Source organism: Vigna umbellata, chromosome 5 (genome assembly GCF_029865625.1).
Source record: "Vigna umbellata cultivar VRB3 chromosome 5, Vumbellata_1.0, whole genome shotgun sequence".
In the NCBI taxonomy this organism is placed as follows: domain Eukaryota; kingdom Viridiplantae; phylum Streptophyta; class Magnoliopsida; order Fabales; family Fabaceae; genus Vigna; species Vigna umbellata.
Window position 1 is genome coordinate 35,111,542 of NC_142169.1, and position 27,636 is coordinate 35,139,177.

The 27,636-nt window shown below is 32.1% G+C and overlaps 4 protein-coding genes and 1 pseudogene across 5 annotated transcripts; all 5 read left to right on the forward strand.

Annotated features, from left to right (window-relative positions):
* The first annotated feature begins 1,318 nt into the window (after positions 1–1,318).
* LOC124847298 (aspartic proteinase-like protein 1) lies at positions 1,319–5,924 on the forward strand. Its single transcript, XM_047324757.2, has 10 exons — positions 1,319–1,833; positions 1,934–2,072; positions 2,731–2,969; positions 3,096–3,323; positions 3,422–3,560; positions 3,633–3,703; positions 3,844–3,943; positions 4,880–4,940; positions 5,192–5,263; positions 5,441–5,924. The coding sequence occupies exons 1-10, from the start codon at positions 1,529–1,531 to the stop codon at positions 5,671–5,673; spliced, it is 1,587 nt and encodes a 528-aa protein (XP_047180713.1). The 5' UTR covers positions 1,319–1,528; the 3' UTR covers positions 5,674–5,924.
* A 4,705-nt stretch (positions 5,925–10,629) lies between these two features.
* LOC124847301 (heavy metal-associated isoprenylated plant protein 23-like) lies at positions 10,630–11,748 on the forward strand. The gene is made up of 3 exons (XM_047324760.2): positions 10,630–10,716; positions 10,874–11,093; positions 11,187–11,748. Exons 1-3 carry the CDS (start codon positions 10,645–10,647, stop codon positions 11,483–11,485), a joined length of 591 nt encoding a protein of 196 aa, XP_047180716.2. The 5' UTR covers positions 10,630–10,644; the 3' UTR covers positions 11,486–11,748.
* A 3,211-nt stretch (positions 11,749–14,959) lies between these two features.
* On the forward strand, positions 14,960–18,700 carry LOC124847296 (Tetratricopeptide repeat (TPR)-like superfamily protein). The gene is made up of 2 exons (XM_047324754.2): positions 14,960–16,161; positions 18,172–18,700. Exon 1 carries the CDS (start codon positions 15,075–15,077, stop codon positions 16,158–16,160), a length of 1,086 nt encoding a protein of 361 aa, XP_047180710.1. The 5' UTR covers positions 14,960–15,074; the 3' UTR covers position 16,161; positions 18,172–18,700.
* Positions 18,701–19,675: 975 nt separating this feature from the next.
* Positions 19,676–22,996, forward strand: LOC124847303 (bifunctional aspartate aminotransferase and glutamate/aspartate-prephenate aminotransferase-like; annotated as a pseudogene). Its single transcript, XR_015779769.1, has 10 exons — positions 19,676–19,920; positions 19,991–20,234; positions 20,361–20,454; positions 20,556–20,659; positions 21,125–21,372; positions 21,454–21,567; positions 21,780–21,863; positions 22,169–22,339; positions 22,423–22,536; positions 22,654–22,996. The product of XR_015779769.1 is annotated as a bifunctional aspartate aminotransferase and glutamate/aspartate-prephenate aminotransferase-like (transcript).
* Positions 22,997–23,349: 353 nt separating this feature from the next.
* Positions 23,350–27,208, forward strand: LOC124847293 (bifunctional aspartate aminotransferase and glutamate/aspartate-prephenate aminotransferase-like). Its single transcript, XM_047324751.2, has 10 exons — positions 23,350–23,763; positions 23,845–24,088; positions 24,227–24,320; positions 24,421–24,524; positions 24,846–25,094; positions 25,185–25,298; positions 25,507–25,590; positions 25,823–25,993; positions 26,077–26,190; positions 26,935–27,208. The coding sequence occupies exons 1-10, from the start codon at positions 23,660–23,662 to the stop codon at positions 27,073–27,075; spliced, it is 1,419 nt and encodes a 472-aa protein (XP_047180707.1). The 5' UTR covers positions 23,350–23,659; the 3' UTR covers positions 27,076–27,208.
* The last annotated feature ends 428 nt before the right edge of the window (positions 27,209–27,636 follow it).

Sequence of the window (27,636 nt, forward strand, 5' to 3'; positions counted from 1 at the left end):
GAATCATTTAATTAAAATTATATGAACTCCATTTGTTAAATATGAATTCATTTTACGATACATATAAATTTTCTTATTCTGAATAGTTAAATAGAAAGATAAAATAAATATAAAACTTAAACTAAGCTACATTTTAAAAAGGTAAATAAATTTATCATATATATATATATATATATATATATATTATAATGTTATTTACTAAATAGAAAAAATATTTAAAAATTATATTTTAAAAAAGTATAACATGAAATCAGAAACTACTCAAAACACCATTTAAATCCGTCCTAAAAATATACGTTAATCTACTTATACACTAGTTCAAATCAATTTTGAACTTTGGACTATTGTCGCCCCCTAGTCTAAAGCGGAAGTGTGAGGGGCAGAGAGATCTTTCAAGTGGGGCGAGGAGGAAGCGATCAAGTTAGGTTAGTTTAAGACGTTTACATTTTTTAAAAGGTGGAGCGAACTTAGCATTTAAAAGTCTGAAAAAAAAGGCAAGACCCAACTTGCCTTTACACCTTGGACCATACCACCACCGCTCTTGTGGGGCTTTTTTTTATTGATTGTAGCACTGCAGCAGAAGAGGAAAAAATAACATTAAATGAATAAATAAATAAATACATTTTTACATCTAACAAAAACTATATAGAATTAATTCAAATAAGTAAAAATATGAGTAATTTTTAAGAGGAAAATATAAGTGACTGACATTTAGAAGAAAAAAGTGTAAATGTTAACAAATTAATTTGAGGATATACGTACTTAAGCTTTAGATAAAAATGCAAATTTTAAAATTATGATCGCTACTTCCTATTTATTATCATATGTTTTAAAACACTACTCCTTAGAGTTAAATTGGTCAAAGAAATAGTTGGATCCATAATTATTTGTGTTTACCTTTTGAAGATTTTTTTCTTTGAGTGAGAGGGACTTTATCTCCTACCCACACCAGACATATATATGTGATTACTTACTGTCCAGGCAACTATTTAAGTTTATTCTTGATGTAATGAGATTAAATAAGAAGCTTTTGCCTCGTATGCTTGTTTTGTTTTTTTATTTCGTAAAAGGAAAGGAATGAAAGTAAGTGCGGGGAGCCCACAGTTGCAAAGACAAATCAAGACTGGCGATAAAAGCCCGTTTTATTCTCAAGCACGTAAAGACACGGTGGGGCCACCAGGCGTGACGTTTCGCTTCGTGGCGGTACTGTTGTGCGCTTACTCCTTCTATCCTAATCATCATTTTCAACCATCACTATTTCAAACACTAATCATATCACATCCAACAACTTTCCCCGTTAATTAAGCGCTCCTAAGTTAAATTCCTACTGCCAACCAAAAATGCACCACTTTCTTTCTCTTTGTTTTATCCACTCACACTCTCGTTCTCGTTCTCGCTCTCGCTCCCACACACAGCCACACAGGGACGAAACGATCGATGACGATGATGAACACTGCGCACTCTCGCTTCACTAGTTAACACTAATCTTCATACTTAATCCGTTTCAACGAGGCATCGGAACAAGTGCATGTGCCAGATCTCGATCTCGATGCGGTGGCGGTTGCTGCTATTGTTGTTGTTGGAGCTAACGGCACGCGCAATGCCGCTTCCGGTCACGTTTTCCGCGCGCCTCGTTCACCGCTTCGCTGATGAAATCAAACCGGTTCGAATTCCGACCGGCGACTGGCCAGACCGGAAGAGCTTGCGCTACTACCAGATGCTTCTCGCCGACGACATTCTCAGACGCAAGATCAAACTCGGAGGCGCTCGCTACCAGCTTCTGTTTCCTACTCACGGTAGCAAAACATTGTCGCTCGGCAACGACTTCGGCTGGTGATAATACTAATCCCTAACTCGTCTCTCTTCTGTTTTTTCTCGTCGTGCTAAACGACGTGGTTTTGAATCTTATAATGTGTGTATCTCTGGTGATTAGGTTACATTACACGTGGATTGATATAGGAACACCGAGTACTTCGTTTCTTGTGGCGTTGGACGCTGGCAGTGATCTTCTTTGGATTCCGTGTGACTGCGTACAGTGTGCTCCATTGTCATCTAGTTACTATTCCAATCTGGTATGAATACGGTGCCTAATATATCTCTTCTCTGATTTCTCTTACCATGTAAAGTTACTGTGATTAAGCGTAATGTTACCATAGTTCTTGAAACTAAGGAAGTTTAAAATTAGTCTATGAAATTTCTTGTTGGTTGATCTAAACATGTTAGCCTCTTAAGATATGTTAATATTGTCATTTAACGCGCATTTTTTTTAACTCTACACTAACGTGATTGGTGATTTTGAACTCTCATGTATTTTGTTTGAGGACTAATGTTACTAGGCTATACACTTTCAGGAACTAATATGTTGGTTTACGCGACTATCTAACATATAGCCTTAATAACTTAATGCAATAATACAATATTTGGTTTTATTAGCTTGTTTTATTGATTATTTGAAAAATAGTTGATGATGATTGTGAATCGTTGATCGGATAAGGTTATTAATACACTATTTGATTGTTAACTTGTTTTAGTAATTGTTTAGAAAATAGTCAACGATGCGAATTGCAAATCCTTGATTGGATAAGGTTTCAATTGGAGTGGAATATGACAATCTGACACCTTTCTGGGTGCAATTGTTCAGTGAGGTTTAGAGTCTATAACAGGTTTAGCACTTATTTCCAATAATTGATTGGCAGGTGCTCCTTCACATATGGGGCATCTATTATGCAGGATAGAGATCTGAATGAATATAGTCCGTCTCGATCGTTATCCAGTAAGCATCTATCTTGCAGTAATCACTGGTGTGATAATGGTTCGAATTGTAAAAGTTCCCAGCAGCAGTGTCCGTACATGGTCAGTTACTTGTCAGATAATACATCGAGTTCTGGATTGTTAGTTGAGGACATACTGCATCTTCAGTTTGGTGGCGGTTTATCAAACTCCTCTGTTCAGGCTCCAGTTGTTCTTGGGTGTGGCTGACTGCCCTGTCCTTTTCACTCCAATATCACTTTGCCTGATGATGTTTTTACCCTCCTTGTTCTGAAAAGCAAGTTTCCTCCTGGTTTTGTCTCTGATGTCTGTTTTGTTGAATGCAGGTGTGGTATGAAGCAAAGTGGTGGTTATTTGGATGGGGTTGCCCCCGATGGTCTATTAGGTTTGGGACCTGGGGAGAGTTCTGTTCCAAGTTTTCTTGCCAACTCAGGATTAATCCACAATTCCTTTTCCTTGTGCTTTAATGAAGATGATTCTGGTAGAATGTTTTTTGGGGACCAAGGACCAACCATCCAACAGTCTACCCCGTTCTTGCCTTTGGATGGATTATAGTATGGAATTCTGTGCTTTAAATTAGTTTACCATGTTTCACTGAACTAAAAAACGTAGAAAATGCTGACATGCTAATGATTGTAAATCTCCTGGTCAGTTCAACATACATTGTTGGAGTGGATTCATCTTGTATTGGGAATACTTGTCTTAAAATGACAAGTTTTAAAGCACAGATTGATAGCGGAACGTCTTTTACATTTCTTCCTGGCCATGCTTATGGAGTAATAGCCGAGGAGGTACTTTAGTTTTCTGAATTCCATAATTATAAATTTCTCCTCAGTGTTTTCATATGATTTTATTTGTAATAGTTTGATCAACAAGTAAATGGTTCAAGATCTAGCTTTGAAGGATCTCCTTGGGAGTATTGCTATGTACCCAGGTGAGTTTTCTTGATAGATATATGTCTGTCTGTCTCTCTTTCCTCTACTTGTGTCTCTTTGGACCATGATTTCCTAATTGCTGGCGATTTCTAGTCTCTTTGACAGCTTTATTCATTTATTATTGTTATTTTTCGGACAGTTCACAAGAGTTGCCAAAGGTTCCCAGCTTAACTCTCGTGTTCCAACAGAATAACAGTTTTGTGGTCTATAATCCCGTGTTTGTATTCTATGGCAATGAGGTGGGTGTGAGTGACGTGATCCTGCACTAAGGTTTTTAAATTACAATTAACTATGAATCATGATATAAGAGGATTCATTAGTGTTAGAATATTTCCAATTATTCCTTTGATATTTTATTGCTAACCTCTTACTTACTTAACAAAGAAGGTATTAAATGCTTTTATGAAATTAAATGCATTTTTTTTACTTATTGCTTTCTTTATAAATTATCAGAAGGATTAATAATAGAAGAGGACATGTCTTTTTTTATTTATTTATTATTGTATCAACTAATTATTTTGCAGCGAGTTTCGGTTGAGAAGTATTTTTTGTAGCCCATGAGAAAAAAAGTACCAAGTGTATTTTTGAACATATATTTTGTACGTGGACACCTAATGAATATATTCTCTCCACTTTGTCACAACTAATTGAATTTTTGTATCAAAATATGGTTTTATTTATACAGAATATTTTTCACCACCATTTTGTCCCAATTCCCAAGGTTCGCCTTTTTTTTATCCCACTTTCATGCTTATTACTGTGGCCAGACAGATGTGAACTGCTTTGAATCTTCACGTCTGTGTCCAATTGTTCTAATGATGCAGTGCATGAATTTATTGGACAATTGAATTGTAACAATTTTTGGTTATATTATTTTCCTAGGTGGCGAACCAACTTTCTACCGATACATAAGTGGGGCAACTGTTCATTTGTTGTCATGTGAAAATATTTTTATTAAATATTATGGTTTGTAGGGATTGCTGCATTGATTTAGCATGTTAAAACTTGCTCATGTAAATATTTTTTCTAGGAATGTGCAGCATCCATTTAATATGTTATTAGGCATTGTTCTCTGCAAAAAGAAAACTCAGTTTTTCGAATAATACTTGTAGAAGGGAAGAAGTGGCGATTTCTCCTGTAACAGTTCTAGATAAATTAGGTACCTTTTTGTGCAGGGAGTCATTGGATTTTGTTTAGCCATCCAGCCAACAGAAGGGGATATGGGAACAATTGGACGTAAGTTATTTTCCTAGTCAATGTCTACTGATTACCCGTACTCTGAAATATTGTATATAGTATACCGTATTAGTTATTGAAGGATGCTTTAATCTTAAAACTAACAGAAGGGGATATGGGAACAATTGGACGTAAGTTATTTTCCTAGTCAATGTCTACTGATTACCCGTACTCTGAAATATTGTATATAGTATACCGTATTAGTTATTGAAGGATACTTTAATCTTAAAACTAATAGAATCTTTTCACAGAGAACTTCATGACTGGATACCGTTTGGTATTTGATCGGGAAAACAAGAAGCTAGCGTGGTCACGCTCAAATTGTGAGTTTTATTACTTTTGAGTTTATGAGCTTAATATATTTTATAGTACTATCATTCTTCTTAGGCAAAGAAGCTGACTTGGTTTCTTTGCCATTTAACTGATGCAAAGGCTTTTTTCAAATAAAAAACCCTTACGCTGCCTGTTTTCACTTTGGTTATGTCACCTTGGATGCGTAGGTCAGGATTTGAGTGTAGGTAAGAGGATGCCCCTTTCTCCAAATGAGACTTCACCAAACCCATTGCCTTCAGATGAGCAACAAAGAACGAACGGGCATGCAGTTGCTCCAGCTGTTGCTGGAAGAGCTCCCCACAAATCTTCAGCACCTTTATCTCGGATGAATTCATCGTTCCGGGTATATTGGCATTGCTATTTCTTTCTTCTATTTCAACTCGTGTCTGCCTCTTACTGAGAGCATCGCATTCTTATTCTTATATATGTCTTGATAGCGTTACATGTATACCAAGTCTGTATCCATTTTGTCCCCCTAGCTTTGTAAGTATTTTAGATCTCACCATCTAATGCTGTTTTTTCAACCTTGCCAGCATGTTAGATTCCTAAAACTCGTACTGGACTATTTATCTGTCAACCCCGTTTTCGGACGGATGAGCTTATGTAAATTAATTCGCTTGGTGTTATCCTAAAGACAATTCATTTTTTCAATCAACTAGTTTGTATGTTACCCTGTTGATTACGTTAATTCAAACGGTCTGAATAAATGTGAAACCTGGACTTATTTATCCAAAAATCTTGGAATCATTTTGTCGTTTGGTGTATGAAAATCAGATTGGTAATCAAAGCTAATGGTTCTTGCTAAGAAAGCTAGTTACAGTGCAAATTTAATAGGAGCATATTTAGTTTAGTTTGGTAAGCCTGGTGCACTGGTCTTTTCCATTTCGACATAATGAGCCATAAAGTGTAATATAAATATAAGCTGCTAATTTTTAGATAAATTATTATCTTAGTTATGATAAGTGTGAAAAATCAAAGTAATAGACCGATTGGCTTAATGAGTAAAAAAATTTATAAACATTGAGAAAGTAGTGTATATACAGGTAATATAATATTTTTTGTTATCATTTGGTGAGTGTATGATTCTGTTAGTCAAACACTTTTACTTGCATTGTCTAAACTAACAACATATGTACATATTTTGAAAATCTGACATGATTATGTGTATTAGATGTGCACAAAATTACTTAATTACTGATTGTTATGAAATTTAAGTTTTTTTTTTATAATAATTATCTTAAAAATAATATAAAGTTTTTTAATTAGTTTGTAATGTAAAAACTTAAAATAATAGTTCAAATTCAAAAACATTAACATCCTAAACTTGGGCAGAGTAAACAAATTGTAAAATATTTTACATTTATACATAAAATTCATGTTTTTGATTTTTTAAAATATTTTAGAGATAACTTATTTCTAGGAATAGATTCAATAGTTTTTTAATTTTTATTTAAGAAAAGTTATGTAATTCTGTTCGATTATTAACTGGTTTTTTTATATTTTATTTTGAAAAGTTATATTTAAAAAAAAAAATTAAAGTTTACAACACATGAAAATTAAGAGAATTTATATTATATTTTCTAGAAAAAAAAAATCACTGAACCATCATCTATTCAGTCCTGTTGTCGTTGTTATTATTTGTTTTCTTTTACGCAGCTTTCTTTTCAGAAACATTAGCGTTTGTGAGTGTATGGCAGCTAAAATTTGACTTCTATACATTATTAACCTAGCTACTCCCCGTTGCTTTTATCTATTTCAATTCTGAAAAGAAAAGAATTTTAATGATATATTTATTAATTTTATTATACTTTTAGTTTTTATAATTATTTTTAAATAATTTGTACATGTTAGTATCTACCTTTCATGACAATTAAAAAAAATAGATATTATATAATTATTGAAATAAAAAATATGACAACAATTTATATTAAAAACATAGAAATCAATATGAACCGCCAATTATAAAAATAAATTCTTTTTATTATAAAGAAGAAAAGAAACTAAAAATAGTAGAAAAATACTTCATATGTTAAAAAAATCATTTTATATATAATTAAATTGTAAGTATTTAAAAGGTTTAGTTCTACACTTTTTTATTACAACTTAACTTCAATATAATATATAATAAATAATATATTAAATTATCTTATTTTCATTATATATATATATATATATATATATATATATATATATATATATAATATAAAGTACTTACAAACGCAAATTCCACTTGTAAATTATAAAACTAATTTTAAAAATTTGAGAAATTAAAAACCAAAGTTTATGATTTAAAGATGTTAAGAGCCCACGGATTCTAACCTCAGCATATTATTAAATTAAACATGAGTTTATTAATTGGGTGGTGATACAAATACCACACTTTTATTTCTACACTTATTCAACACAACAAAATATTTTTTTTAAATATAAAAAAAATTTAGATGGATAAAGTACAAAATTTAAAATATTAATTTTTTTATTAAGTGGTAAATAAGTATAGGACAATTCAAAATTGAGAGGTGTATGTTTATAATTTTTCTTATAAATTACTAAGTAATACGTTGGCATTGGAGCCATGGGGAAGTAGCTAAAAAGGTATGCTCGCTCATGAGCATCCAAAGAATTTAAACTATACAGACAGCCATTATATAGCTGCTAATCTTACAGGTGAATAACTTTAAACTTTAAACATTGAACTATACAAAGCAATTTCCTGCCCTTCAGATTATTTTATTGGAGTATAAACGTGAATATGAGTTACATATTATATCAAAATGAATAAAATTCCATAAACTTAACATTTTAAATTTTTAAGATTTTGAATTAAATACAATTTCACTTGTATACTATATTTGTATCTCGTTCATAGAAATCTCCGAGAGTAGTTTTTTTTTTTTTTTTAATTTTCCACATTTTTCATTATCTATCTCGTGACAATGGTAAATCTTTCCTTAAATACACAAAAAATAAATAAATTATAGACACACTAAAGAAGAAGTGTGATTTTTTGTGTGTGATAATAGCGTGTAACGACTTCTAAGGTAATTTAGCTCCCATTTCCTAGTTAAAAATGTTCCTTTTATGATGAACTAAGAATTATTTACAATCCAAAAGCTAGAAGAAAGCAGGTGAATATATCAATCATATGCTTCTTCGTCCAAATTAAAATCTAAACACGAGATATATGGATAAGTTATATAAAAATGGAAGTCTCATTTTTTCATGATCAAGTTTCTAAAAGCAAGAAGGAACTATTATATACTAACCATGGTTCTATTTCAGTTTCACACCTGGTTTATCTTCTTATTTTTTTCAAGTATGGTATGATTAAACTCCTTACTCTCTTTTGATCTCCAGTTCAGTATATTATTTGTACAACTCGTGTCCATGTTTTTTATTAGTCAGAGATTTCACTTATATATTTGCTATAAATTTATGTTTTCAGTTTTAATTCCAAAGTGTTTAAAAATCCACAATGAGTTGATCTATTTTTCAATAAATTTCTTTAGTTTTAAGCAAACAAATAAATAAATAAAGTTATGTTTTTTTAGAAAAAATATAAATAACTTTTGAAAAAGTTAAAAGCTTAAATAAATTTGAACTTTTCAATAGGATTGTTTTTTTTAGTATGCTATGATTTTTTGAATTGGGTATTAAAAAATACAATATTTAAGTCTCGGAATAACATTTATCTGTATTTCATCTTTAGTAAATTGGTATTGACTCTTTTATTTAATCTCTGAAATATATGGTTCTCCAAATTATCTTTTACCGTAATATAATATTTGATCAAGATTATAAATAATTTAATAAATATTATTCTTTAACCTTTTAGATAATCTAATACATGTTTTAAGTTAGTGGGTATATATGGTCACTAGAACTTATGTATGTAATATAGAAGGACCTCAGATATTTAATTTATTAGTTACCTAATTTTTAAAATAAATTACTAAATATTAAAAAATAATCATATATCAGTCCTTCAAATTTAATTAAGGCAAAAGTTAATTTTAACTCATGATAAAATTAATTTATTTTATTTCTTCAACAAGTTACTGCTTGTTAACATTTTTTATCCCTTTTTTTCCTCCCACTTTTAGTTGCATTTTCTTATCCTTTTCTCATCAGTTTTGTTTTCCAAAAGCGAGACCGTGCTTTCAGTTGTTTTTTTTTTCTAATTACAACATCATACGATGAGTTACGTAAATGATTCAAATTGCTTCTTTTGGTTCCCTTGATAGAGATATCCCAGCAACAACACAAAAGAGAAAATGCTGGTTTCACATTGAGAATCAAATATCCTAAATTCAAAGATGGGAAAAAGTGAAAGAGGAGACTAATTACGACTAAGAAATTGCTTACAAAATGATTATTCAAACTTTTGTAGATAATGACATTATAGAAGATATATATACTTTCAGAAAATTGTTTATAGAATTTAACGTAATATGGTTTTTTAGAAAGCGTTATTCATATTGCCACAACGCTTAAAAGTAATGGAATTTAAAAAAAAATAGGGTTATCGCTAATTGTATTTAAAATTAAGACAAACGGTGTTTCCTTTTCTACATTCATTCTACAACAAACAACCGTATATATTAATATTTTATTGAAATATTTCATTTTATTAAAAAAAAAATACTGTATGTATATTTACTCTACAACTTTTAGAAAACTGAAACTCAAAAAGGAGTTTGATATAAGGAATCTAACCATGCATGATTTTATGACTTTTTATTTATTTGGCTACACTTATTATATATATCTGTTTTTTTTTTATCTTTCTCTTCTCATCACATCAAATAATTTATAAATCTATTATTTTTTAAGGTATATATTAAGTATTGATGTAGTTTTTTTTATACGCATGAATATTTTTGTTTTATTTTAGCTCGAAAGATATCCTCATTTTGTATGTAAATTGAATCCGAATCATTATTCAATGTTAGATTATATATGTTGTTGATTCGGGAATCATAGTCGGTGACTGCTTTCAGAGTTTCACTTTCGTCCTTCATAAATTATTGTTGTTCCATTTGAATTGAAGTCACAATCAGAGGGTTCTCATGAGCTGTCATTTGAAGTGTCAATATATATGTAACAGATAACTTTGTCAAGTGTCAACTGAACCACAAGCACTGCAATAATTTTTACTATTTATTTGCGAACGAAAGATACGCATAATACATGAACCTGTTTCTTCTTATCTGCTTTCTTCAACCCCACGTCATTTTTTTCTCCATTCACAAGTTAAAACCCATTTTAAGGCTCTTGTTCCACTACTGCCGTAGGTACGTAGGCTCACTCACCTTTCCATTCATACATACATATAATTCAATCTGCTGCTCAAAGGCTTTCAAATAATTACATGGCCCGTGGTAAAAATATCTCTAAGGTTATAATAAGTAAAAAAAAGTTCTTCATTTTGGATCATTTGAAGGTAAGTAAGGAATCTTTTTCTGATTTTCAACAAAGTTCTTTGTAACTTCTTCTGCTTTTCGTCCTTTTGCTTTTTCTATATATATATATACACACTCTTATAGTCTACTTTCATCTCCAACACCATCAAACTTCAACCCTTCTCCTACCCACTCAAGAACTTCAAACCTTGCTTTCATATCCATTGGCAAGGTTTTGAGGCTAAATACATATCAATGGGAGTTGGAGATTACTTGTCTGATCTAATGGGCACTGGTAGTGGAAGCCGCCAACACAGCAGCAATAGCAGAAAGCAATTGCAGACCGTAGAGCTGAGGGTGACGATGGATTGTGATGGCTGTGTGCTCAAGGTTAAGAAAACTCTCTCATCGTTAGATGGTGAGTAACGTTTTTTCCCTCAGTTTTATTCTTATACTGAGCTTCTATTAACGTATATGAATATGATGAAGGTAAAAAATGGTGTAAGTGCAGGAGTAGAATCAGTGGAGATAAACAGGAAACAGCAGAAAGTGACGGTGACTGGTTATGTGGAAGCAAACAAGGTGCTAAAGAAGGCGAAGTCAACGGGGAAGAGGGCTGAGATATGGCCTTACGTGCCTTACAGCATGGTGGCAAATCCTTATACTGTTCAAGCTTATGACAGGAAGGCTCCTCCGGGTTACGTGAGGAGAGTGGACAACTCTGCCACCATTGGAACAGTGACAACTTATGGAGATCCATACACCACCATGTTCAGTGATGAAAACCCAAATGCATGTTCCATCATCTAGAAACTGGACAGAGACAGAGACAGAGAGATTATGTTATAAACAAGTGCTCTTTTACTGTTTTTCACACGGCACTGTATATTTTCATGTTTTAAATATAGTTTGCTTTAGTTTCAATCTTATATATGGTGTGTAGTAATGTGAAGAGATGTTCTTGTGATCCTTTGTTTTTGTTAACTGTTTTGTTTCAGTCAATACACTGAACCGTACTTTGTGGTAGTTTTGCAGCGCGTTGTCTTTGATTGACGTTGGTTGTTACTTGTTTAAGGAGGCAACCTTAGTTTTTTTTGCAGGCATACGGGAAAAGAGTAATAGTATTATGATATATTTTTATCTTTATTTAACAATAGAGTATAAGAATAAAATGGTAATTTTGTATTTTAAAAAAAAAGAAATAAAAATAAATAAAAATATTGACATTTAAATGTAAAAAAGTTAGGTACGTCAAAATAATATTTTTTACATGAAAACTGAAGCTGGATGCAGCAGATTCCTGACATGTTTTGAACCGTGGAATCACAAATTTGCATTTCTGAGAAATACAACCTTATGAACTTGTTTTTTTTTTTATTTCCCAGTAAAGTTAGTTTGTGCTATAATTAGTAAAACTGATTTTGAATGAAAATAATTTTGTGAAATTGATTTCAAACATAATTGATGATGATATTGGAAGTCTCGTCTGATAATAAGACAAGTTTATAATATATAAATATGAATATAAATTTTATTTTATAAATCCATATTATTTATTAATGCATAATACACTCTTTCGTAATGAATAGTTTTTATCTAGGAATAATTTTTCTATTATTGTCCTTTTGAATAACTCTTTGAACATTCAACATCTTCATAATTACGATAATTATTTTCCAAGTTTTCTTTGACAATATATCACAAATTTGTAGAGAAATGCAGTCACTAGAATAACATATTTAAAAAAAAATGAAATTTTGTAGTCATATAATAATGTGACATCTCACTAAAACAAGAATACACTAAAGTACATAAAACATAATACAAAGAGTAAAATTATGTATTAGTAAATTAACTTGCCAAGTCAAACCTCACTAAAAACAAAAATGTCTTTTATTAGAAAACATGGAAATTTTAAAGAAAATAAAAAACATATAAAATAAATTGAGTTTAAGCTAAGTCCAAAACTTCATCTCGTCATGAAAACTTAATTTATTTTATATCATGAGTTGTCTAATTATATAATATACCTTTAGAGTTACATGATAAAATCACAGTGATATCTATCAAGTTCAAATACACTGAAATATAAAATATATCATAAAATGATAAAAATGTGCTTTTATATCTCAACAACAAATAACATAAACAAGACATTACTAAAAATTTATTCCATTTGTTTTTTTTTGGACGAAATTAAATAACGATAATAAAAAATATTAAGAAGTAAAAGTTTGGAGATGGTTTTAGAAAGAAATAAAAATAAGACAAAGTTTGTTGTATAAGTAGTAGTAAGAGGGATATTCCGTACACCATCCCACATTCTCTTTTTAATATCACATTTTTTTAAATTTGAAAATTATCTTTTATATTTTAAAAAATCATACACTTTCACTTTTTTTTTAACGGATGTTGACATTCGTTGAAGAAAAAATCCTTCAACAGATTTTGACATCCGTTGAAAATTTTTAAAAAAATCCTTTAATAAATGTCGAAATTTGTTGAAGAAATTTTACTTCAACGAATATCGAAATACATTAAAAAAATTTCAAAATCCATTTAAAAAATTTTCAAAAATTTTAAGGGATTTCAAAATTCGTTGAAGAAGGTTATTTTTTGTATATGATGGTACATTGAGCAATTTGGAGTGGTGTAGGGAGTAACCCTCTTATAGTAATAGCTTTAGTATTAGAAGAGATTCTATGGCTGGTAGTTAATGGGAGTGTTTCATCATACACCTTCAACATCTCATCTGCACCTTCAAAAATTCTATTTTTAACTTTCTGACATCATGTACTTCCAACTTTTTTTAAAAATTTCATTTTTAATTTTAATAAATATTTTTTTATTTTCATCTCTTTCCAATTAAAAATACTTTAATAAATATCATTTTATTTTATTCTCTTTAATAAGACATTCTACACCACCTTAATAATAATATAATTTAATTTAAAATTTAAGTATTATTTAATATAATTTTATATTTTAATAATTATTAAAATATGATTTATATTATAATAATAGTAATATTAAAAAAAATAAAAATAAAAATAATAAAAATAAAATAATAAAAATAAAAATAGTATAAAATTTGATTTAATATATTCAAATATATTAAATTATATTAAAATATTAAAATAAGTTAAATAATTATTAAATTTTAAATAAAAAAAAATTTAAAAATTTGTTTATCAGATATCAAAATCAGTTTTGTTATTTATTTAAAATTTAATCAATATTTAATTGAATTAAAAATTATAATATTATTTTATATTTTTATTATTTAATAATTATTAAAATATGATTTATTTTTTTATAATAATTTTATTAAGAAATAAAACTAAGAGTATCATGAAATAAAAATAATGTTAAAAATCACATCTAATATATTTAAATATATTAAATTATATCAAAATATTAAATTAAATTTAATAATTATTAAAATTTAAATAAAAAGCAAAATTTTAGAAACATATGTTACTCGGATATAGAGATCCGATAAATTTGTGATCTATCCGATAAATTTATGATCGGACATAGATATTCGATAAATAAATTTTTCTAAAATTTTGATTTTTATTTAAATTTTAATATTTATTTAATTTAATTTAATATTTTAATATAATTTAATATATTTAAATATATTAAATGTGATTTTTAATATTATTTTTATTTTTATTATTTTTATTCTTATTTTAGTTATTATTATTTTTATTTTTTAATAAAATTATTATAAAAATAAAAGTATAAAAATATAATAAATAATGCCATAATTTTTAATTAAATTAAATATTGATTAAATTTTAAATAAAAAACAAAACTGATTTTCGATAACAAGTTTTTGAAAATTTTTTGTTTTTATTTACAATTTAATAATTGTTTAATTTATTTTAATATTTTAATATAATTTAATATATTTAAATATATTAAAATATATTAAATCAAATTTTATATTATTGTTATTATTTTATTTTTATTTTAATTATTTTATTTTTTATTTTTTTAATATAGCTATTATTATAATATAAATCATATTTTAATAATTATTAAAATATAAAATTGTATTAAATAATATTTAAATTTTAAATTAAATTAAAATTATTATTAAGATGGTATAGAGTGTTTTTAACAACAAAGAAAAAAATAAAAAGATATTTATTAAAATGTCTTTAATAATGAAAGAAAGTTAAAAGTAAAATTTAAAAAAAAAAAAAATTGGAAGTGCAGGTCTAAAAAAAGATTAAAAATAAAATATTTAGAGACGTAATAAACAGTGAACTAGGCCCGATAGGAAATCATTAACAAACAAACCCAGCTAAACCCCCTTCTTCTCTACTGTGAACTATTTCTCGCTGACTCCGGCGAGATCCGTTTCACATATCCGGCGTCACTTTCCGTCATGGACTCGGAATCTGAAGTCCCTGATTCTCAACCGCACCCTCTCTCGAGCCAAACTGTTGACGCGTGTCACGACATGAATTCCCTTGAAGACCTCGCGAACCGCGGCGCGTGGCGTTCAGTCATCGACAAGGTCTCCCGCGCCCGCGCCCTGTCTCTCCTCCACAAACCCCACGACCACCTCACATACCTCGCCTTCAACGCCCTCGCATTCACAAAACTGCGTCGTTTCAACGAAGCCTCGGCGGAGCTGGATTCCCTCGAAGACCTCGATAGTTCCCACTACCGCTACGAAACCTACCCTAAAATCTACCCTAACCGGGTGGGATCGATGGTCCCTTTCTCCCTCCGGTGGCTCCACGCCCTAATTCCAATCAAACTAGGGCAACGTCAGCAGGGAATGGATCGCTTCTACACACTCCTTGACTTCGTGCGCGGGAAGATCAGGGAAAAGGGGGAAAACAACAACCTCGGCGTCTCCCTTAAACTTTGGCGTAAACGAGAGGTTTTTGTCGTGAATTGCATCATAGGGCACCATTTGAGTCAGAAAGAGTTCGGCGTGTGTTTGAGTTTGATGAAGGAGCTTCTCTCTCGCGATGATGGTTCGGACCCTTTGTTGGTTTCGCAACTTGGGTATATGCAGTTGCAGATTGGGGACTTGGAGGGTGCGAAAGTTTCTTTTTTGAAGGTGGAGAGTGAGGGAAAGAACAATGGGTCGTTGAACGAGGTTGAGTTTAAGAACCTTGTGAATAGGAACAAGGCGTTGGTGTATTTGGTTGGTAAGGATTATGTCTCGGCGGTGAGAGAGTACGAAGAGTGCATTGAGAGGGACAGCGCGGATGTCGTGGCTGTGAATAACAAGGCTCTGTGTTTGATGTATCTTAGGGACTTGTCGGATTCTATTAAGGTGTTGGAGAGTGCTCTTGAGAGAGTTCCCACGGTGGCTCTCAATGAGACGCTTGTTGTCAATTTGTGTAGTATGTATGAATTAGCGTATGTTAATCACTCTGATATTAAGAGAACGCTTAGTAATTGGATTGCTCGTGTTGCACCTGATGATTTTGATGCATCTTGTACTCGTACATGAGGTAAGTAGTTACTTTCGCTTTGCTTTTGACTTGTATTCTTCTAATGTATCACCGATCTGTTTTCTCTTTTCATTGGACAAAACTTAAATACACTTTCATTGGTATCTGGGTGCAATCTTCATTATAATTGGAGTTATGTTTCGGTAATTTTTGTTGACATTTGATGCAATCTTTTATTATACCAATTATCGAGTCAAAACTCCAGTTCTGATTGGAGAATAGTACCAATAGTATCTACGAAACGACATTTAAGTTCTGTGCCGTTTAATTTATAGGATGCAATGCTAGATGCTACATTTCTTTGTTTGCCTAACTTTCAACAATTTCTTTGGCCTGTCTGTGTGTGTCTTGTTGATGGATTTGGATTTTCATGAATAATAATTAATTGCATCTCGATGTAATTGAAGTATCCTGTACTGAGCTGCGGGTTAATTTTGCAGTATCTTCACCTTTCTCATCCTTCGTTTTCTTCCGAAGCCTAGTATGAGTGTGATTCCACTTGGTTTTTCTTTTTGGTTTGTCGTGAGGGATGCAAAATAACCATCTCAGCTCAATGATACCTAGGTTTCCGAATATCATGGTCAGTGCATTAAACTCCGAGCTTCCTGTTGTCCCGAGTTTGTCTGTCAGTCTGTATGCAGCAAAGGCTTCTAGAATGTCATAGTTAGGGAGGGGGCCTTTGGATGTAGATCTCCATGGATTCTTTTGAGTTTTTATCTTTGGTTATTTTCTTGTGGTGGAACTTTCATGAGGCAAATAGGTGATTTCTGGTTAAGGAACGGCATCATGGGTTGGCTCCAATACCAAATTTCCTCGTCTCTCTTGAGTGATTGTGTTAGACGAAGTCACATCTTTCGATTGGTGCTTTGGAGATGCACTTGGAAGATGAAAAATCTTTAGTTTTCTGATGTTACTTTCAGCATTGGTGCTTGTTTTTGTCAATGGTAGTCGTATCAGCATTTTAGGAGTTACCTGTGAGTATAACATACCTTTTCTTTTTTCTAAATGGACCGGACTGGCTGGTCAGATTGATGAATTGATCAGGTAACCAGTTCAGAAAACTGGTATAAAACCTGTTATTAAAAAATACTGTTGAAATTTCAATTTACTTATGTTAACATTTTATTTAAACTTTTATATGTATTTTAATAGTTAATTATCTATAAATTTAATATATTTGTTCAATCTCGGTTCAATGGTCGGTCTAATTGTAAAATCAGAAAAAAAAAATGCTCCTCCTTGTCATCTTTTATGCGTCATTAAAGATGTTTTTTTTAGAGCATCTCCTTTGTAGGAGTCATTATGTGAAGTTTTAATGTGGATTCTACTGTCACATCACTTTTACAATCTTACTGCAATTTTTACACAAATAAAACCTGCGCTCTCAGTAATGTTTTATTTGGTTGTTGACAGAAATATATATTTCGGAGGAGAAACTTAATTTTTCATTCTTATGATCTAGACTTTTATTTTTTATGCCATGTCAACGTACTCTAATGGGGAGATCTTATAAGACCCAGGTCTTAATCTTATGATCTAGTGTATGCCTGCAATGGAGATGTTCTTAGAAATAAATAAATATAATAAATCTTCTTGATCTTAATTAAATATTTATAAAAAAATTTGTTTTACCTTTTTTTTTTTCGTTTCTACATTAGAACAACTGTTTATATGTGAATTAATTAAATGGCAGCTGGAAAGTATGAGTATGATTGATTGAGCAGTTACTGATGTCATTATAAACTTTATAAATGGTAGTTAAATCTTTCAAAAATCAAACCTTTAGAAATAAACACTTACAAGACAAAAGCGGTGGTGGTTGACTTTATTTTCTGTTGAAAAGAGCGGATTAGTGCCTTTTTGAAGGCTGCAAGATTCTTCATTCTTACTCTGAGTAGAAGATAATTGTAATAGAATGCACAGAAATTGCTAGAGAAATCAATTTAAAGATTTATTTTTAATACATTTGGAGGAAATGTCCTTATTTCTGGTTGATCTATTTATATGCAGAAATAGTGGAGGTGTGGTGTGTTTGTTTAAAATTCCTAGAAATGCCACTCGCCAGCATGACGAAGGAAGAATCACTGGTAATTGCTGCTCAACCATTCGACAGTGAATTCATCCCTGCTGGTCATGCTATGGGACATCCAGTAGGTTGCCTGGTGAATGAATAGGTACAAATATGGACTGAAGTAATTAGGTCTGTCTGGTTCACACATCTTGTTCAGCTGTATTCCTAACCTGACAGCGTAAAAATTCTATACATATGAGAGACTAATGATTATAACAAAACTCTTGCATTACATTCATTCAATTCATCAAGGTCATTGTATTGTTGTAGTGTTGGTTTCATCACATAATCCTGCCCCCAAAAGGAAGAGTTCTGTATTTTAGTTTTGCTTATCCCTGTTGACTCTACTTCAAGTCTGCAGATTGATATTTGCATATGGTTTTTATTTCCTCATCGGACCTCGCTGCTGTTTATTGAATATGATTGGTAGAAAATGAGATAAAAATGTAATCCCAAATTCTTGTGCAATTGACGTGTGTTCTCATTTGATTATGTTACATTTTAAGACTATTATATATATCTCAACACTTAAAGAATGCATTTGGTCATTTGGGATGGGTCGATTAGAGTGGTTTATATTAAAGTCAAAATGGTATATTACTGAAAGGTACTCGTCCCTCACAAAATCTTCAAACATTTTGAAATTCTATTAGAAGAGTACATGAATGTCTGATTATGAACCGTGTAGTATTACTGCCTTTTGTGAAAGATGCTGATAAAGAAAAACTGCCTTTTTGAAAGATGCCTGTGCGAATCGACAGAAAGGTAATTGATAGAAGCTAGATAAATCAGTGAATTTACGTTATTACTAAATTTCATGGGTCATATGATTCCCGAATATATAACCTATAAAACGTAAATTTATCTTGATAAAACTTATCGAAGTGAAATGCTATAATATTCCAAATCGTGGACTATTCCTGTAAATCCTTTTCACTCGCAACACGATCGGCCAAAAAAAAAATATGGAAGCGAAGAACGTGCTGATCTCGGTTTGATTGTCGTTGAATTGATGAAGAATCCTGAATATTGGATTTCTGGTTGATAAAAAATTATGATCTTCCACTGTATCTGAATCTCATCACTCTACCCGCTATTATCAAACTACTGGTAATTGAAGTATGCTTGAATTAGAAAAAAATTATTCTTTTTCTTGACCAAGAGATTTCGAACTAATAATGATCGATAGATTAAAACAACTTCATTCATTCGCTTCCAAATGGTTATTGTTCTTCTCATCTCAAGCCCGAAACCAGAACATAAGAGAAATCAACAATTTTTAAAAAAATATTATTATACTACCACGTCGTCCACCGACTTTTTCCTTAAAAAAAACCTTGCCACCTACTACAGTTTATTTATATTTTGAGGTTTTCCCTATATGTTGAATGAAGTTGAAATAGATCTTGTCAACCAGCACAAACAAGAAAGTATTTGCTTAAGTATTGAAGAAAAGGACATGCTTATCTGAGCTCTGCTTCTTATTGCACTAAGTCAACTCTATATCTCCAACCCCATCTTCCTTTCATCTGCCTCTTTTTACTTAAATACTTTCATTCTTTACTTGGTGTTTTAACTTTGCGTAGATTCTTCTCATTTGCCTATCCAACTGCACTTGCGATTTCCATGGCTAATGCGCTTCATATCGCTGCCATGTCTTGTGGTTTTCCATCCCTATCCACTCTTAGGTTACTTCAATATCCTTGAGTCGTTATTCTTCAGCATCGCTTGTTGCTAATGCTTTTATTGCCTTTGTAGAACCATGCATAAAGATAAACACGTTGAGCTGAAAAGAATGGCTGTGCCGATTAAGGCAAAGTCTAATAGCGATTTTGATGACTCGGGCGTTGATATTTCTTTGAGTCACAGAGTTGATGCAGTGAAGCCTTCCAAAACTCTGGCCATATGTGATCACGCCACTGCTCTTTCACAATCTGGAGTTCCTGTTATACGCTTATTTTTTGGAGAATCTGATTTTGACACTCCTGCTGTAATAGCCGAGGTGATTTCTCTGTAAATTTCACTCTCTTAAGTTGACAATATAAGTGTTTATTCTTCTTTGCATTTTGTCCCTTTTCTTTTTGTATGTGTTGTATATTCATGATCATGAGATGTATGCGAATGATAGGCTGGAATGAACGCAATTCGTGACGGTTATACCAGATATACCCCCAATGCTGGGACGTTAGAATTGCGCCAAGCAATATGTCACAAGCTAAAAGGTTACTTCAGAATTCAGATGATTTGCGTGTTTGTGTTTTTTATTTATGATTATATTATGTGAGGTTTGGAGTTTGATAACGTGACTGGACTGTTTCTGCAGAGGAGAATGGAATTATACATTCTCCTGATCAGATTGTGGTCAGTAATGGAGCCAAGCAAAGTATTGTTCAAGCAGTGCTTGCAGTTTGTTCCCCAGGAGACGAGGTTTGAAACAGCTTTCTACTTACTACAAGCATCTAGAATTGGTTATGCTACCGAGTTATGTTAAAGTCAAAGAAAATTGTCTAATCCATTTAAAATCTGGGAACAAAATTGAGTTAAACAGCTTATGAAACTTCAGAAGTGCTCTCCTTTTGAGGCTTTATTCTTATTGACATGGCTTCTTTTGTTCAAATTATTCTGCAACTAGACATTCATTTTCTTATTCTAGAATATTTTTATCTTCCATGTTGTATTTCTCCGTTTTTCAAACTCAATATGATTGTCATATATTCGAGGCCCCGCAAACCTTATTCTCACCATTATGCAAGTTAAAATTTAGTCCATATTGTGCACCTGTTTCCATTTATAAAATTGCTTCTATTGTGGTTTTAGAAGACTTAAATATATGTTATCCTTTTGCAAACTATGGAGGCTTTCATTTACGTTGTGTTGTGAAGAATGTTTCAGGTTATTATTCCAGCTCCATTCTATGTGAGTTACCCAGAAATGGCACGACTGGCTCATGCAACACCTCTGATTCTTCCAACCCACATACTGAATGATTTTCTTTTGGACCCCAAACTGCTAGAAGACAACCTTACAGAAAGATCCAGATTGCTTATTCTTTGTTCACCATGTAACCCAACAGGGTCTGTGTATCCTAAGAAATACTCGAAGAGATAGCCCAAATTGTAGCAAAGCACCCCAGGCTACTGGTGCAGACATACATCCATGATACTTGAATGTTTTCTCCTCAACTATAGCTCCTTACACACCTCTATGGCTGTTGTATTCAGGTTCTTTCTGATGAAAATTATGAACACATAATTTATGCACCGGCAACTCATACAAGCTTTGCATCTTTACCTGGAATGCGGGACAGAACTCTAACTGTTAATGGACTTTCCAAGGTTTTTCAGTGATGATACGTGCTCTTACTGATTGAGTGTAAATTCTAATTACTATAGATTTTCTTTTGAGCATGTTGTTGTCTGTGTTGTTCATCCCTTGTTTTCATTTTCTACTCGGTGCAAATTCTGTATTTCTTGTAAAGTTCGTAGATTATGACAACGTAGAAAGCTTCAGGTCTGAATTATGATGCTTTACAACTTTCTTCTTGTAGACATTTGCAATGACTGGTTGGCGGCTTGGGTATATTGCTGGTCCAAAACATTTTGTTGCAGCATGTGGAAAGATTCAAAGCCAGGCATGCTATATTTTTCATTTCCATTTGATGAATTATGTACAACCAAATATGAAACTTTTCTTGATTTCTTTTTGCTCCAAGACATCTAATGAATATTCAATGAGGAAATAAAAAAAAAATATTATGTTTTAATGAAATTGTACAGAACAATGAAATTTGCTGTTTAGTACTCTCAAATGATCCAAGTCAAAGTCCCTACTCTTCTGCCCTGTTCCCCTGTTTATCTTTTTTCCTTTTCTAACTAAGTATTGATACTCTAATATAGCTAACTGTTGGGGATATCTAACACATTTTATGGAGCACAGTTTACTTCAGGAGCAAGTAGTATATCTCAGAAAGCTGCAGTTGCTGCATTAGGATTAGGCTATGCAGGAGGAGAAGCTGTTTCTACCATGGTAAAAGCTTTCAGGGAAAGAAGGGATTTCTTGATTGAAAGCTTTAGAGACATGGATGGAGCGAGAATATGTGAACCACAGGTGTGAAAGGTGTTTGATTATCATGCTCCCTATTATTAGTTTCTCCTTTTCTTGAAAAAATGTACTATTCTTTTCACATTCAGGGTGGATTCTACGTATTCGTTGTTTTGAGCTCTTATTATGGAAGAGAAGCTGAAGGGTTCGGTTTAATCGAAAATTCTGACTCTCTCTGTCGCTATCTTCTGGAAAAGGGCCAGGTATTCTCATTCAATGGCCTTCAAGATTTTACTGATATATTAAGAGTATTAAGTTCAAACTTAAGAAACATAATAATGGCCTAAGTCATAACTTGATGTTTTGATGACTCATTACAGGTTGCTTTGGTTCCAGGGAGTGCATTTGGAGATGATTCTTGCATCCGCATCTCTTTTGCAGAATCCCTTTCTACTTTAAACACAGCAGTAGACAGAATTAAGAATGCACTCATCTCTCTAAGCTCTTAAAAATACATTCAGTTTTTCATTTATTTCTAAACAAAAGATTTACAGAAAGTTTGAGATTAATTTAGGAGAATAATGGGTCCGGGTTGATTCCTCCTAGAAATTACAAAGTGAAGTAATGAAGAATCTTGAATATTGATTTTCTGGGTGATGTAAAATTATTATCGTTGATCACAATCATTGTATCTGAATCTCATCTCTACCAGCCATTTTCTAACTAATCGCTCAAGTATACTTTTTTTTTCAAGTTATAAAACATTCTTTTTCCAGACATTATTTTGAAACAGCGTCACTCACTTCCAACTTAATTTTGTTCTTCTCTTAAGCCCAGAACGAGAACAATAAAAATCAACAATTTCTACACGTTCTAGTTTATTTTTATAGGAATAATATTTCAGTCTTATTAATAGATAGGATTATAAATGTTAGGATGGTCATATTTTAATACCCAACTAAAAAACACTTTCTTGAAAATCTAAAATAGTAATATTTTAATTTTTTTTAACTTAAACTTTTGATATATAGTACTATATTATTAAAATGAATTGTTAAGTGAAAGTAATTTTTAGAACATGTCAAACAATCATTTACATTACAAAACACTTATAAATAGGAAATTTTAAGGTTGTCGGTCTAGTTGGTGAAGTTGAAGTGTACATATTTGACCAACGCAAACAAAAAGCTGGTAGAAGTAGTAGAGGAAGATGTGAAGGAAAAGAGAAGTTACCCTTAGCTTTGCTTCTTAAGCACGCGCCAAAACTTCCACCAACTCCATCTTCACATCTTCCTCTACCCCCTTTCAACTTATATATAATGCACTTTCCTTCTTTTCTTAGAGTTTCAACGTTGCATTTGCATAGAGAGCTTCTTATCATTTTCCATGGCCAATGCACTACAAAACGCCGCCATCTCCACAATCACGTTTGGAGACCACTATTCCGTTTCTCGTTGCTTCTTTCCATCCCTATCCACACTTCCTTTCAGGTTACCTCAATTCTCTTCTCCCATTCCACTTCAGCATCACTTCAATGTCGTTGCTAATTAATAGTTTTATTGGCTTTGTAGAGCCATGCAGAAAAGAAATCACGTGGAGCTGAACAAAAGGGTGGTCGTGGTAAAGGCAAGAAATAAGAGTGATTTTGATGACGTAGAAGTTGATGTTTCTTTGAGCCACAGAGTTAATGCTGTGAAGCCTTCCAAAACTGTGGCAATAAGCGATCATGCCACTGCTCTGTTACAAGCTGGAGTTCCCGTTATTCGCTTAGCGGCTGGAGAACCTGACTTTGACACACCCATTGTTATAGCCGAGGCGAGTTTTTGTGTAAATTTCCATTTGTTTGTAAATGTTATCGATAAATGTGTTTGTTCTTCTTTCTTTTGTCCCTTTTATTTGTGTACTGTATCATGAATTCATGATCATGGCCTGACATGCATAACGATGATATAGGCTGGGATGAATGCAATTCGTGACGGTCACACTAGATATACACCTAATGCCGGAACCTTGGAATTACGCCAAGCAATATGTCACAAGCTAAAAGGTTACTTCAGAATTTAGATGCTTAACGAGTATATTTCTCATTATTATTATCATTATGCGAGATTAGCCGTTTGAAGTATGTTTCATGACTGTTTCTGTAGAGGAGAATGGAATTACATATACCCCAGATGAGATTTTGGTCAGTAATGGAGCGAAACAGAGTGTTGTTCAAGCAGTGCTTGCAGTTTGTTCCCCAGGAGATGAGGTATGAAATGAAACACCTTATGTACTCCACCATGAGCATCTACAATTTCTGAGTTTGAGTTTTGGTGAGTATTAACAGAATTGATTTTGGTTAAACACAAAGTCAGTAAGGTAGCCAAAATTAATTCGTTAACATGCAACAACGTGTTAACGTTTATCTAAAACCACATTAGCTGAATTTTTAAAGTGATTCTAGTTAACATGAAACCAAAGATGCACTTACGATATTTGTGGTTTTAGAAAACTAATAACACAGATGTTATTTATCCTTTTGTAAGCTGTGGAGGTTTTCTTTTACCTTCTTGTGCTGCGAATGTTTCAGGTTATCATTCCAGGTCCATTCTATGTGAGTTATCCAGAAATGGCAAGACTAGCAGATGCAAATCCTGTGATTATTCCAACCCACATATCTAATAACTTTCTTTTGGATCCGAAACTGCTTGAAGCCAACCTTACAGAGAGATCAAGACTACTTATTCTTTGTTCACCGTGTAATCCAACAGGATCTGTCTACTCTAAGAAATTACTTGAAGAGATAGCCCAAATTGTAGAAAAGCACCCCAGGCTTCTGGTATAAACAAGCACCCATTACGCTTGAATGTGTTTTCTCCTTTTCCTCAATGATAGTCCATTTCAAGATCTCTACGGCTGTTTTGCACAGGTTCTCTCTGATGAAATTTATGAACACATAATTTATGCACCTGCAACTCACACAAGCTTTGCATCTTTAACTGGAATGTGGGACAGAACACTAACAGTGAATGGGTTTTCCAAGGTTGGTCTATGATGATATATGCTCTTACGTATAAAGTATACAGTTTCTAATTGGTATAAATTTTCTGTCGTGCATGTTGATGCTTGTGTTCTTAATTGTTTTTTGTTTCTGCTCCATGCAAATGATGTATTTCTTAGAATGTCTGTAAATTATGATAAATGTAAAAGCCTCGGGTCTGAATTATAATGGTTTTCAACGGTTCTTGTAGACATTTGCCATGACTGGGTGGCGTCTTGGGTATATTGCTGGTCCAAAACACTTTGTTGCTGCCTGCGGAAAGATTCAAAGTCAGGTAGGCTGCATTTTCATTTCACTTTCTGTGAATTATGCACAACTCAAAATCAAACTTTCTTGATTTCCTTTTGCTAAAGAAATTGGGCTTGTGTTGCTATTTATGTTATACGTAACATATACTGCTTAGCTTTCTGAAATGATACACAACTGATATTTCTAACTATTCTACTCTGACCAACGCTTAACTAACTACTGAGATATGGATATCAAATATATTTTATTGAATACAGTTCACTTCGGGGGCAAGCAGTATATCTCAGAAAGCTGGTGTTGCTGCATTAGGACTAGGCTATGCAGGTGGAGAGGCTGTTTCCACCATGGTGAAATCCTTCAGGGAAAGAAGGGATTTCTTGGTTGAAAGCTTTTCAGAAATGGATGGTGTGAAAATATCTGAACCACAGGTGTGAACTTATCAGCATGTTGCTTGACCCTCCTTTTCCGGGTTTTAGCTCCTTCCTTTTATTAAAAACTTTTTCAATTTCAGGGGGCATTTTATCTGTTCATTGATTTCAGCTCTTATTATGGAAGAGAAGCCCAAGGGTTTGGCTTAATTGAGAATTCTGACTCCCTCTGTCGATACCTGCTGGAAAAGGGCCTGGTATACTCATTTAAATGACCTCTTAAGATTCTATACATATTTCATCAGCTGGAAAATTAAAAGTCATTTTCTCACACAAAACAAATATTATGACGGATAAAATTAATATATTATGACAAGAGACGTCGTACTTTTGGAAGTCATATAAGATAAGTATATTCTAGGATTAATAACTATTTTGTTTTCAGTTTCGTTCGATAATGTCAAATTAGTTCATCCTTTAAAACGTGTGTTAATTACTTTTTTAGTTAATAAAATTTATATCAATGAAATTCTTTCCGTTAAATCCGTACAAACGGCGTTAATTATTTCTCTCTCTTATTAACGCCGTTTGTACGGATTTAACGGAAGGAATTTCATTTATATAAATTTTATTAAGTAAGGACGTAATTGACGCAAGTTTTAAAAGATGGACTAATTTGACATTATCGAGCAAAACTGGAGATAAAATAGAGTATTAAGCCTATATTTTATGACATATCCAAAAAGTACGTTATAATAAACTTAATCTACTGTGACATGCTAGTTGAAAATTTAAGTATGAAAAATTACAACATTATGAAATATCTATTATTTTAAGGTTTTGGATAAAAAATGATATCAATTTTTTATATAAGTAAATTCAGATTTCATTAGTTTTTATGTCGATGAACTCCTTCTTTCGTAGACCCGGCGATACTTCTTTTATCACCTGTCATAACTACTATGACATATTTTTTTTATTGCTGTTTTGATTTACAACAGGTTGCACTGGTGCCGGGAAGTGCATTTGGAGATGATACTTGCATCCGCATTTCTTATGCAGAATCTCTTACTGTTTTAAAGACAGCAGTAGAGAGAATTAAGAAAGCGCTTATCCCTCTAAGCTCTGCTGCGCTTCTTTAATTACTATTATTTGTTCTATTTTTTATTTGCATAATGTTACGTTCTCTTACCATATTCTTTTGATATTTTGTAAGTTATTGTTAAATGAAAGACTGATTGTATATAATAAATATCTTGGAAAATATAAAATATGTTCAATTATTTTATGAAAATAATTGGTTTTGAGTGACTCCGGAGCTAAAATACGTACTACCCTCGTTTATGTTTAAACATTACAATTTGTGTAGTAGGGTTGGAAATCTAGCTTTTCATGTCATCCTTATAATGATCCGAGTCAAAGTTTTGCTTTAGAAAAATAAAATATGTAAATCAAAGGTAGTGATTCATGGGTTAAATATTTTTTTTCATTTGGTTTTTTTATATTAATTTTGGTTTTGGTTCTTATATTTTAAAAATTGATTAATTAGTTATCAAACTTAAAGAAGTGTGTACATTTAGTTATTTTACATATGAACTTTACAAATAATATCACATTATCTGAATTTAGTTTTTCTATTCATTTTTTCATAGTCACGGTGTGTTCACTTGGGGGAGAGGAACTGGGGGGAGTGAGTGGATGAA

Coding starts and splice junctions, on each gene's coding strand:
- LOC124847293 (XM_047324751.2), top strand. CDS start 23,660: ATGGCCAATGCACTACAAAACGCCGCCATCTCCACAATCACGTTTGGA. Junction 24,089..24,226: donor CACCCATTGTTATAGCCGAG/GCGAGTTTTTGT, acceptor ACGATGATATAG/GCTGGGATGAATGCAATTCG. Junction 26,191..26,934: donor ACCTGCTGGAAAAGGGCCTG/GTATACTCATTT, acceptor GATTTACAACAG/GTTGCACTGGTGCCGGGAAG.
- LOC124847301 (XM_047324760.2), top strand. CDS start 10,645: ATGGCCCGTGGTAAAAATATCTCTAAGGTTATAATAAGTAAAAAAAAG. Junction 10,717..10,873: donor TCATTTTGGATCATTTGAAG/GTAAGTAAGGAA, acceptor TACCCACTCAAG/AACTTCAAACCTTGCTTTCA. Junction 11,094..11,186: donor AACTCTCTCATCGTTAGATG/GTGAGTAACGTT, acceptor GTGTAAGTGCAG/GAGTAGAATCAGTGGAGATA.
- LOC124847296 (XM_047324754.2), top strand. CDS start 15,075: ATGGACTCGGAATCTGAAGTCCCTGATTCTCAACCGCACCCTCTCTCG.
- LOC124847298 (XM_047324757.2), top strand. CDS start 1,529: ATGTGCCAGATCTCGATCTCGATGCGGTGGCGGTTGCTGCTATTGTTG. Junction 3,324..3,421: donor TTGCCTTTGGATGGATTATA/GTATGGAATTCT, acceptor TCTCCTGGTCAG/TTCAACATACATTGTTGGAG. Junction 3,944..4,879: donor TTGTATTCTATGGCAATGAG/GTGGGTGTGAGT, acceptor CTTTTTGTGCAG/GGAGTCATTGGATTTTGTTT.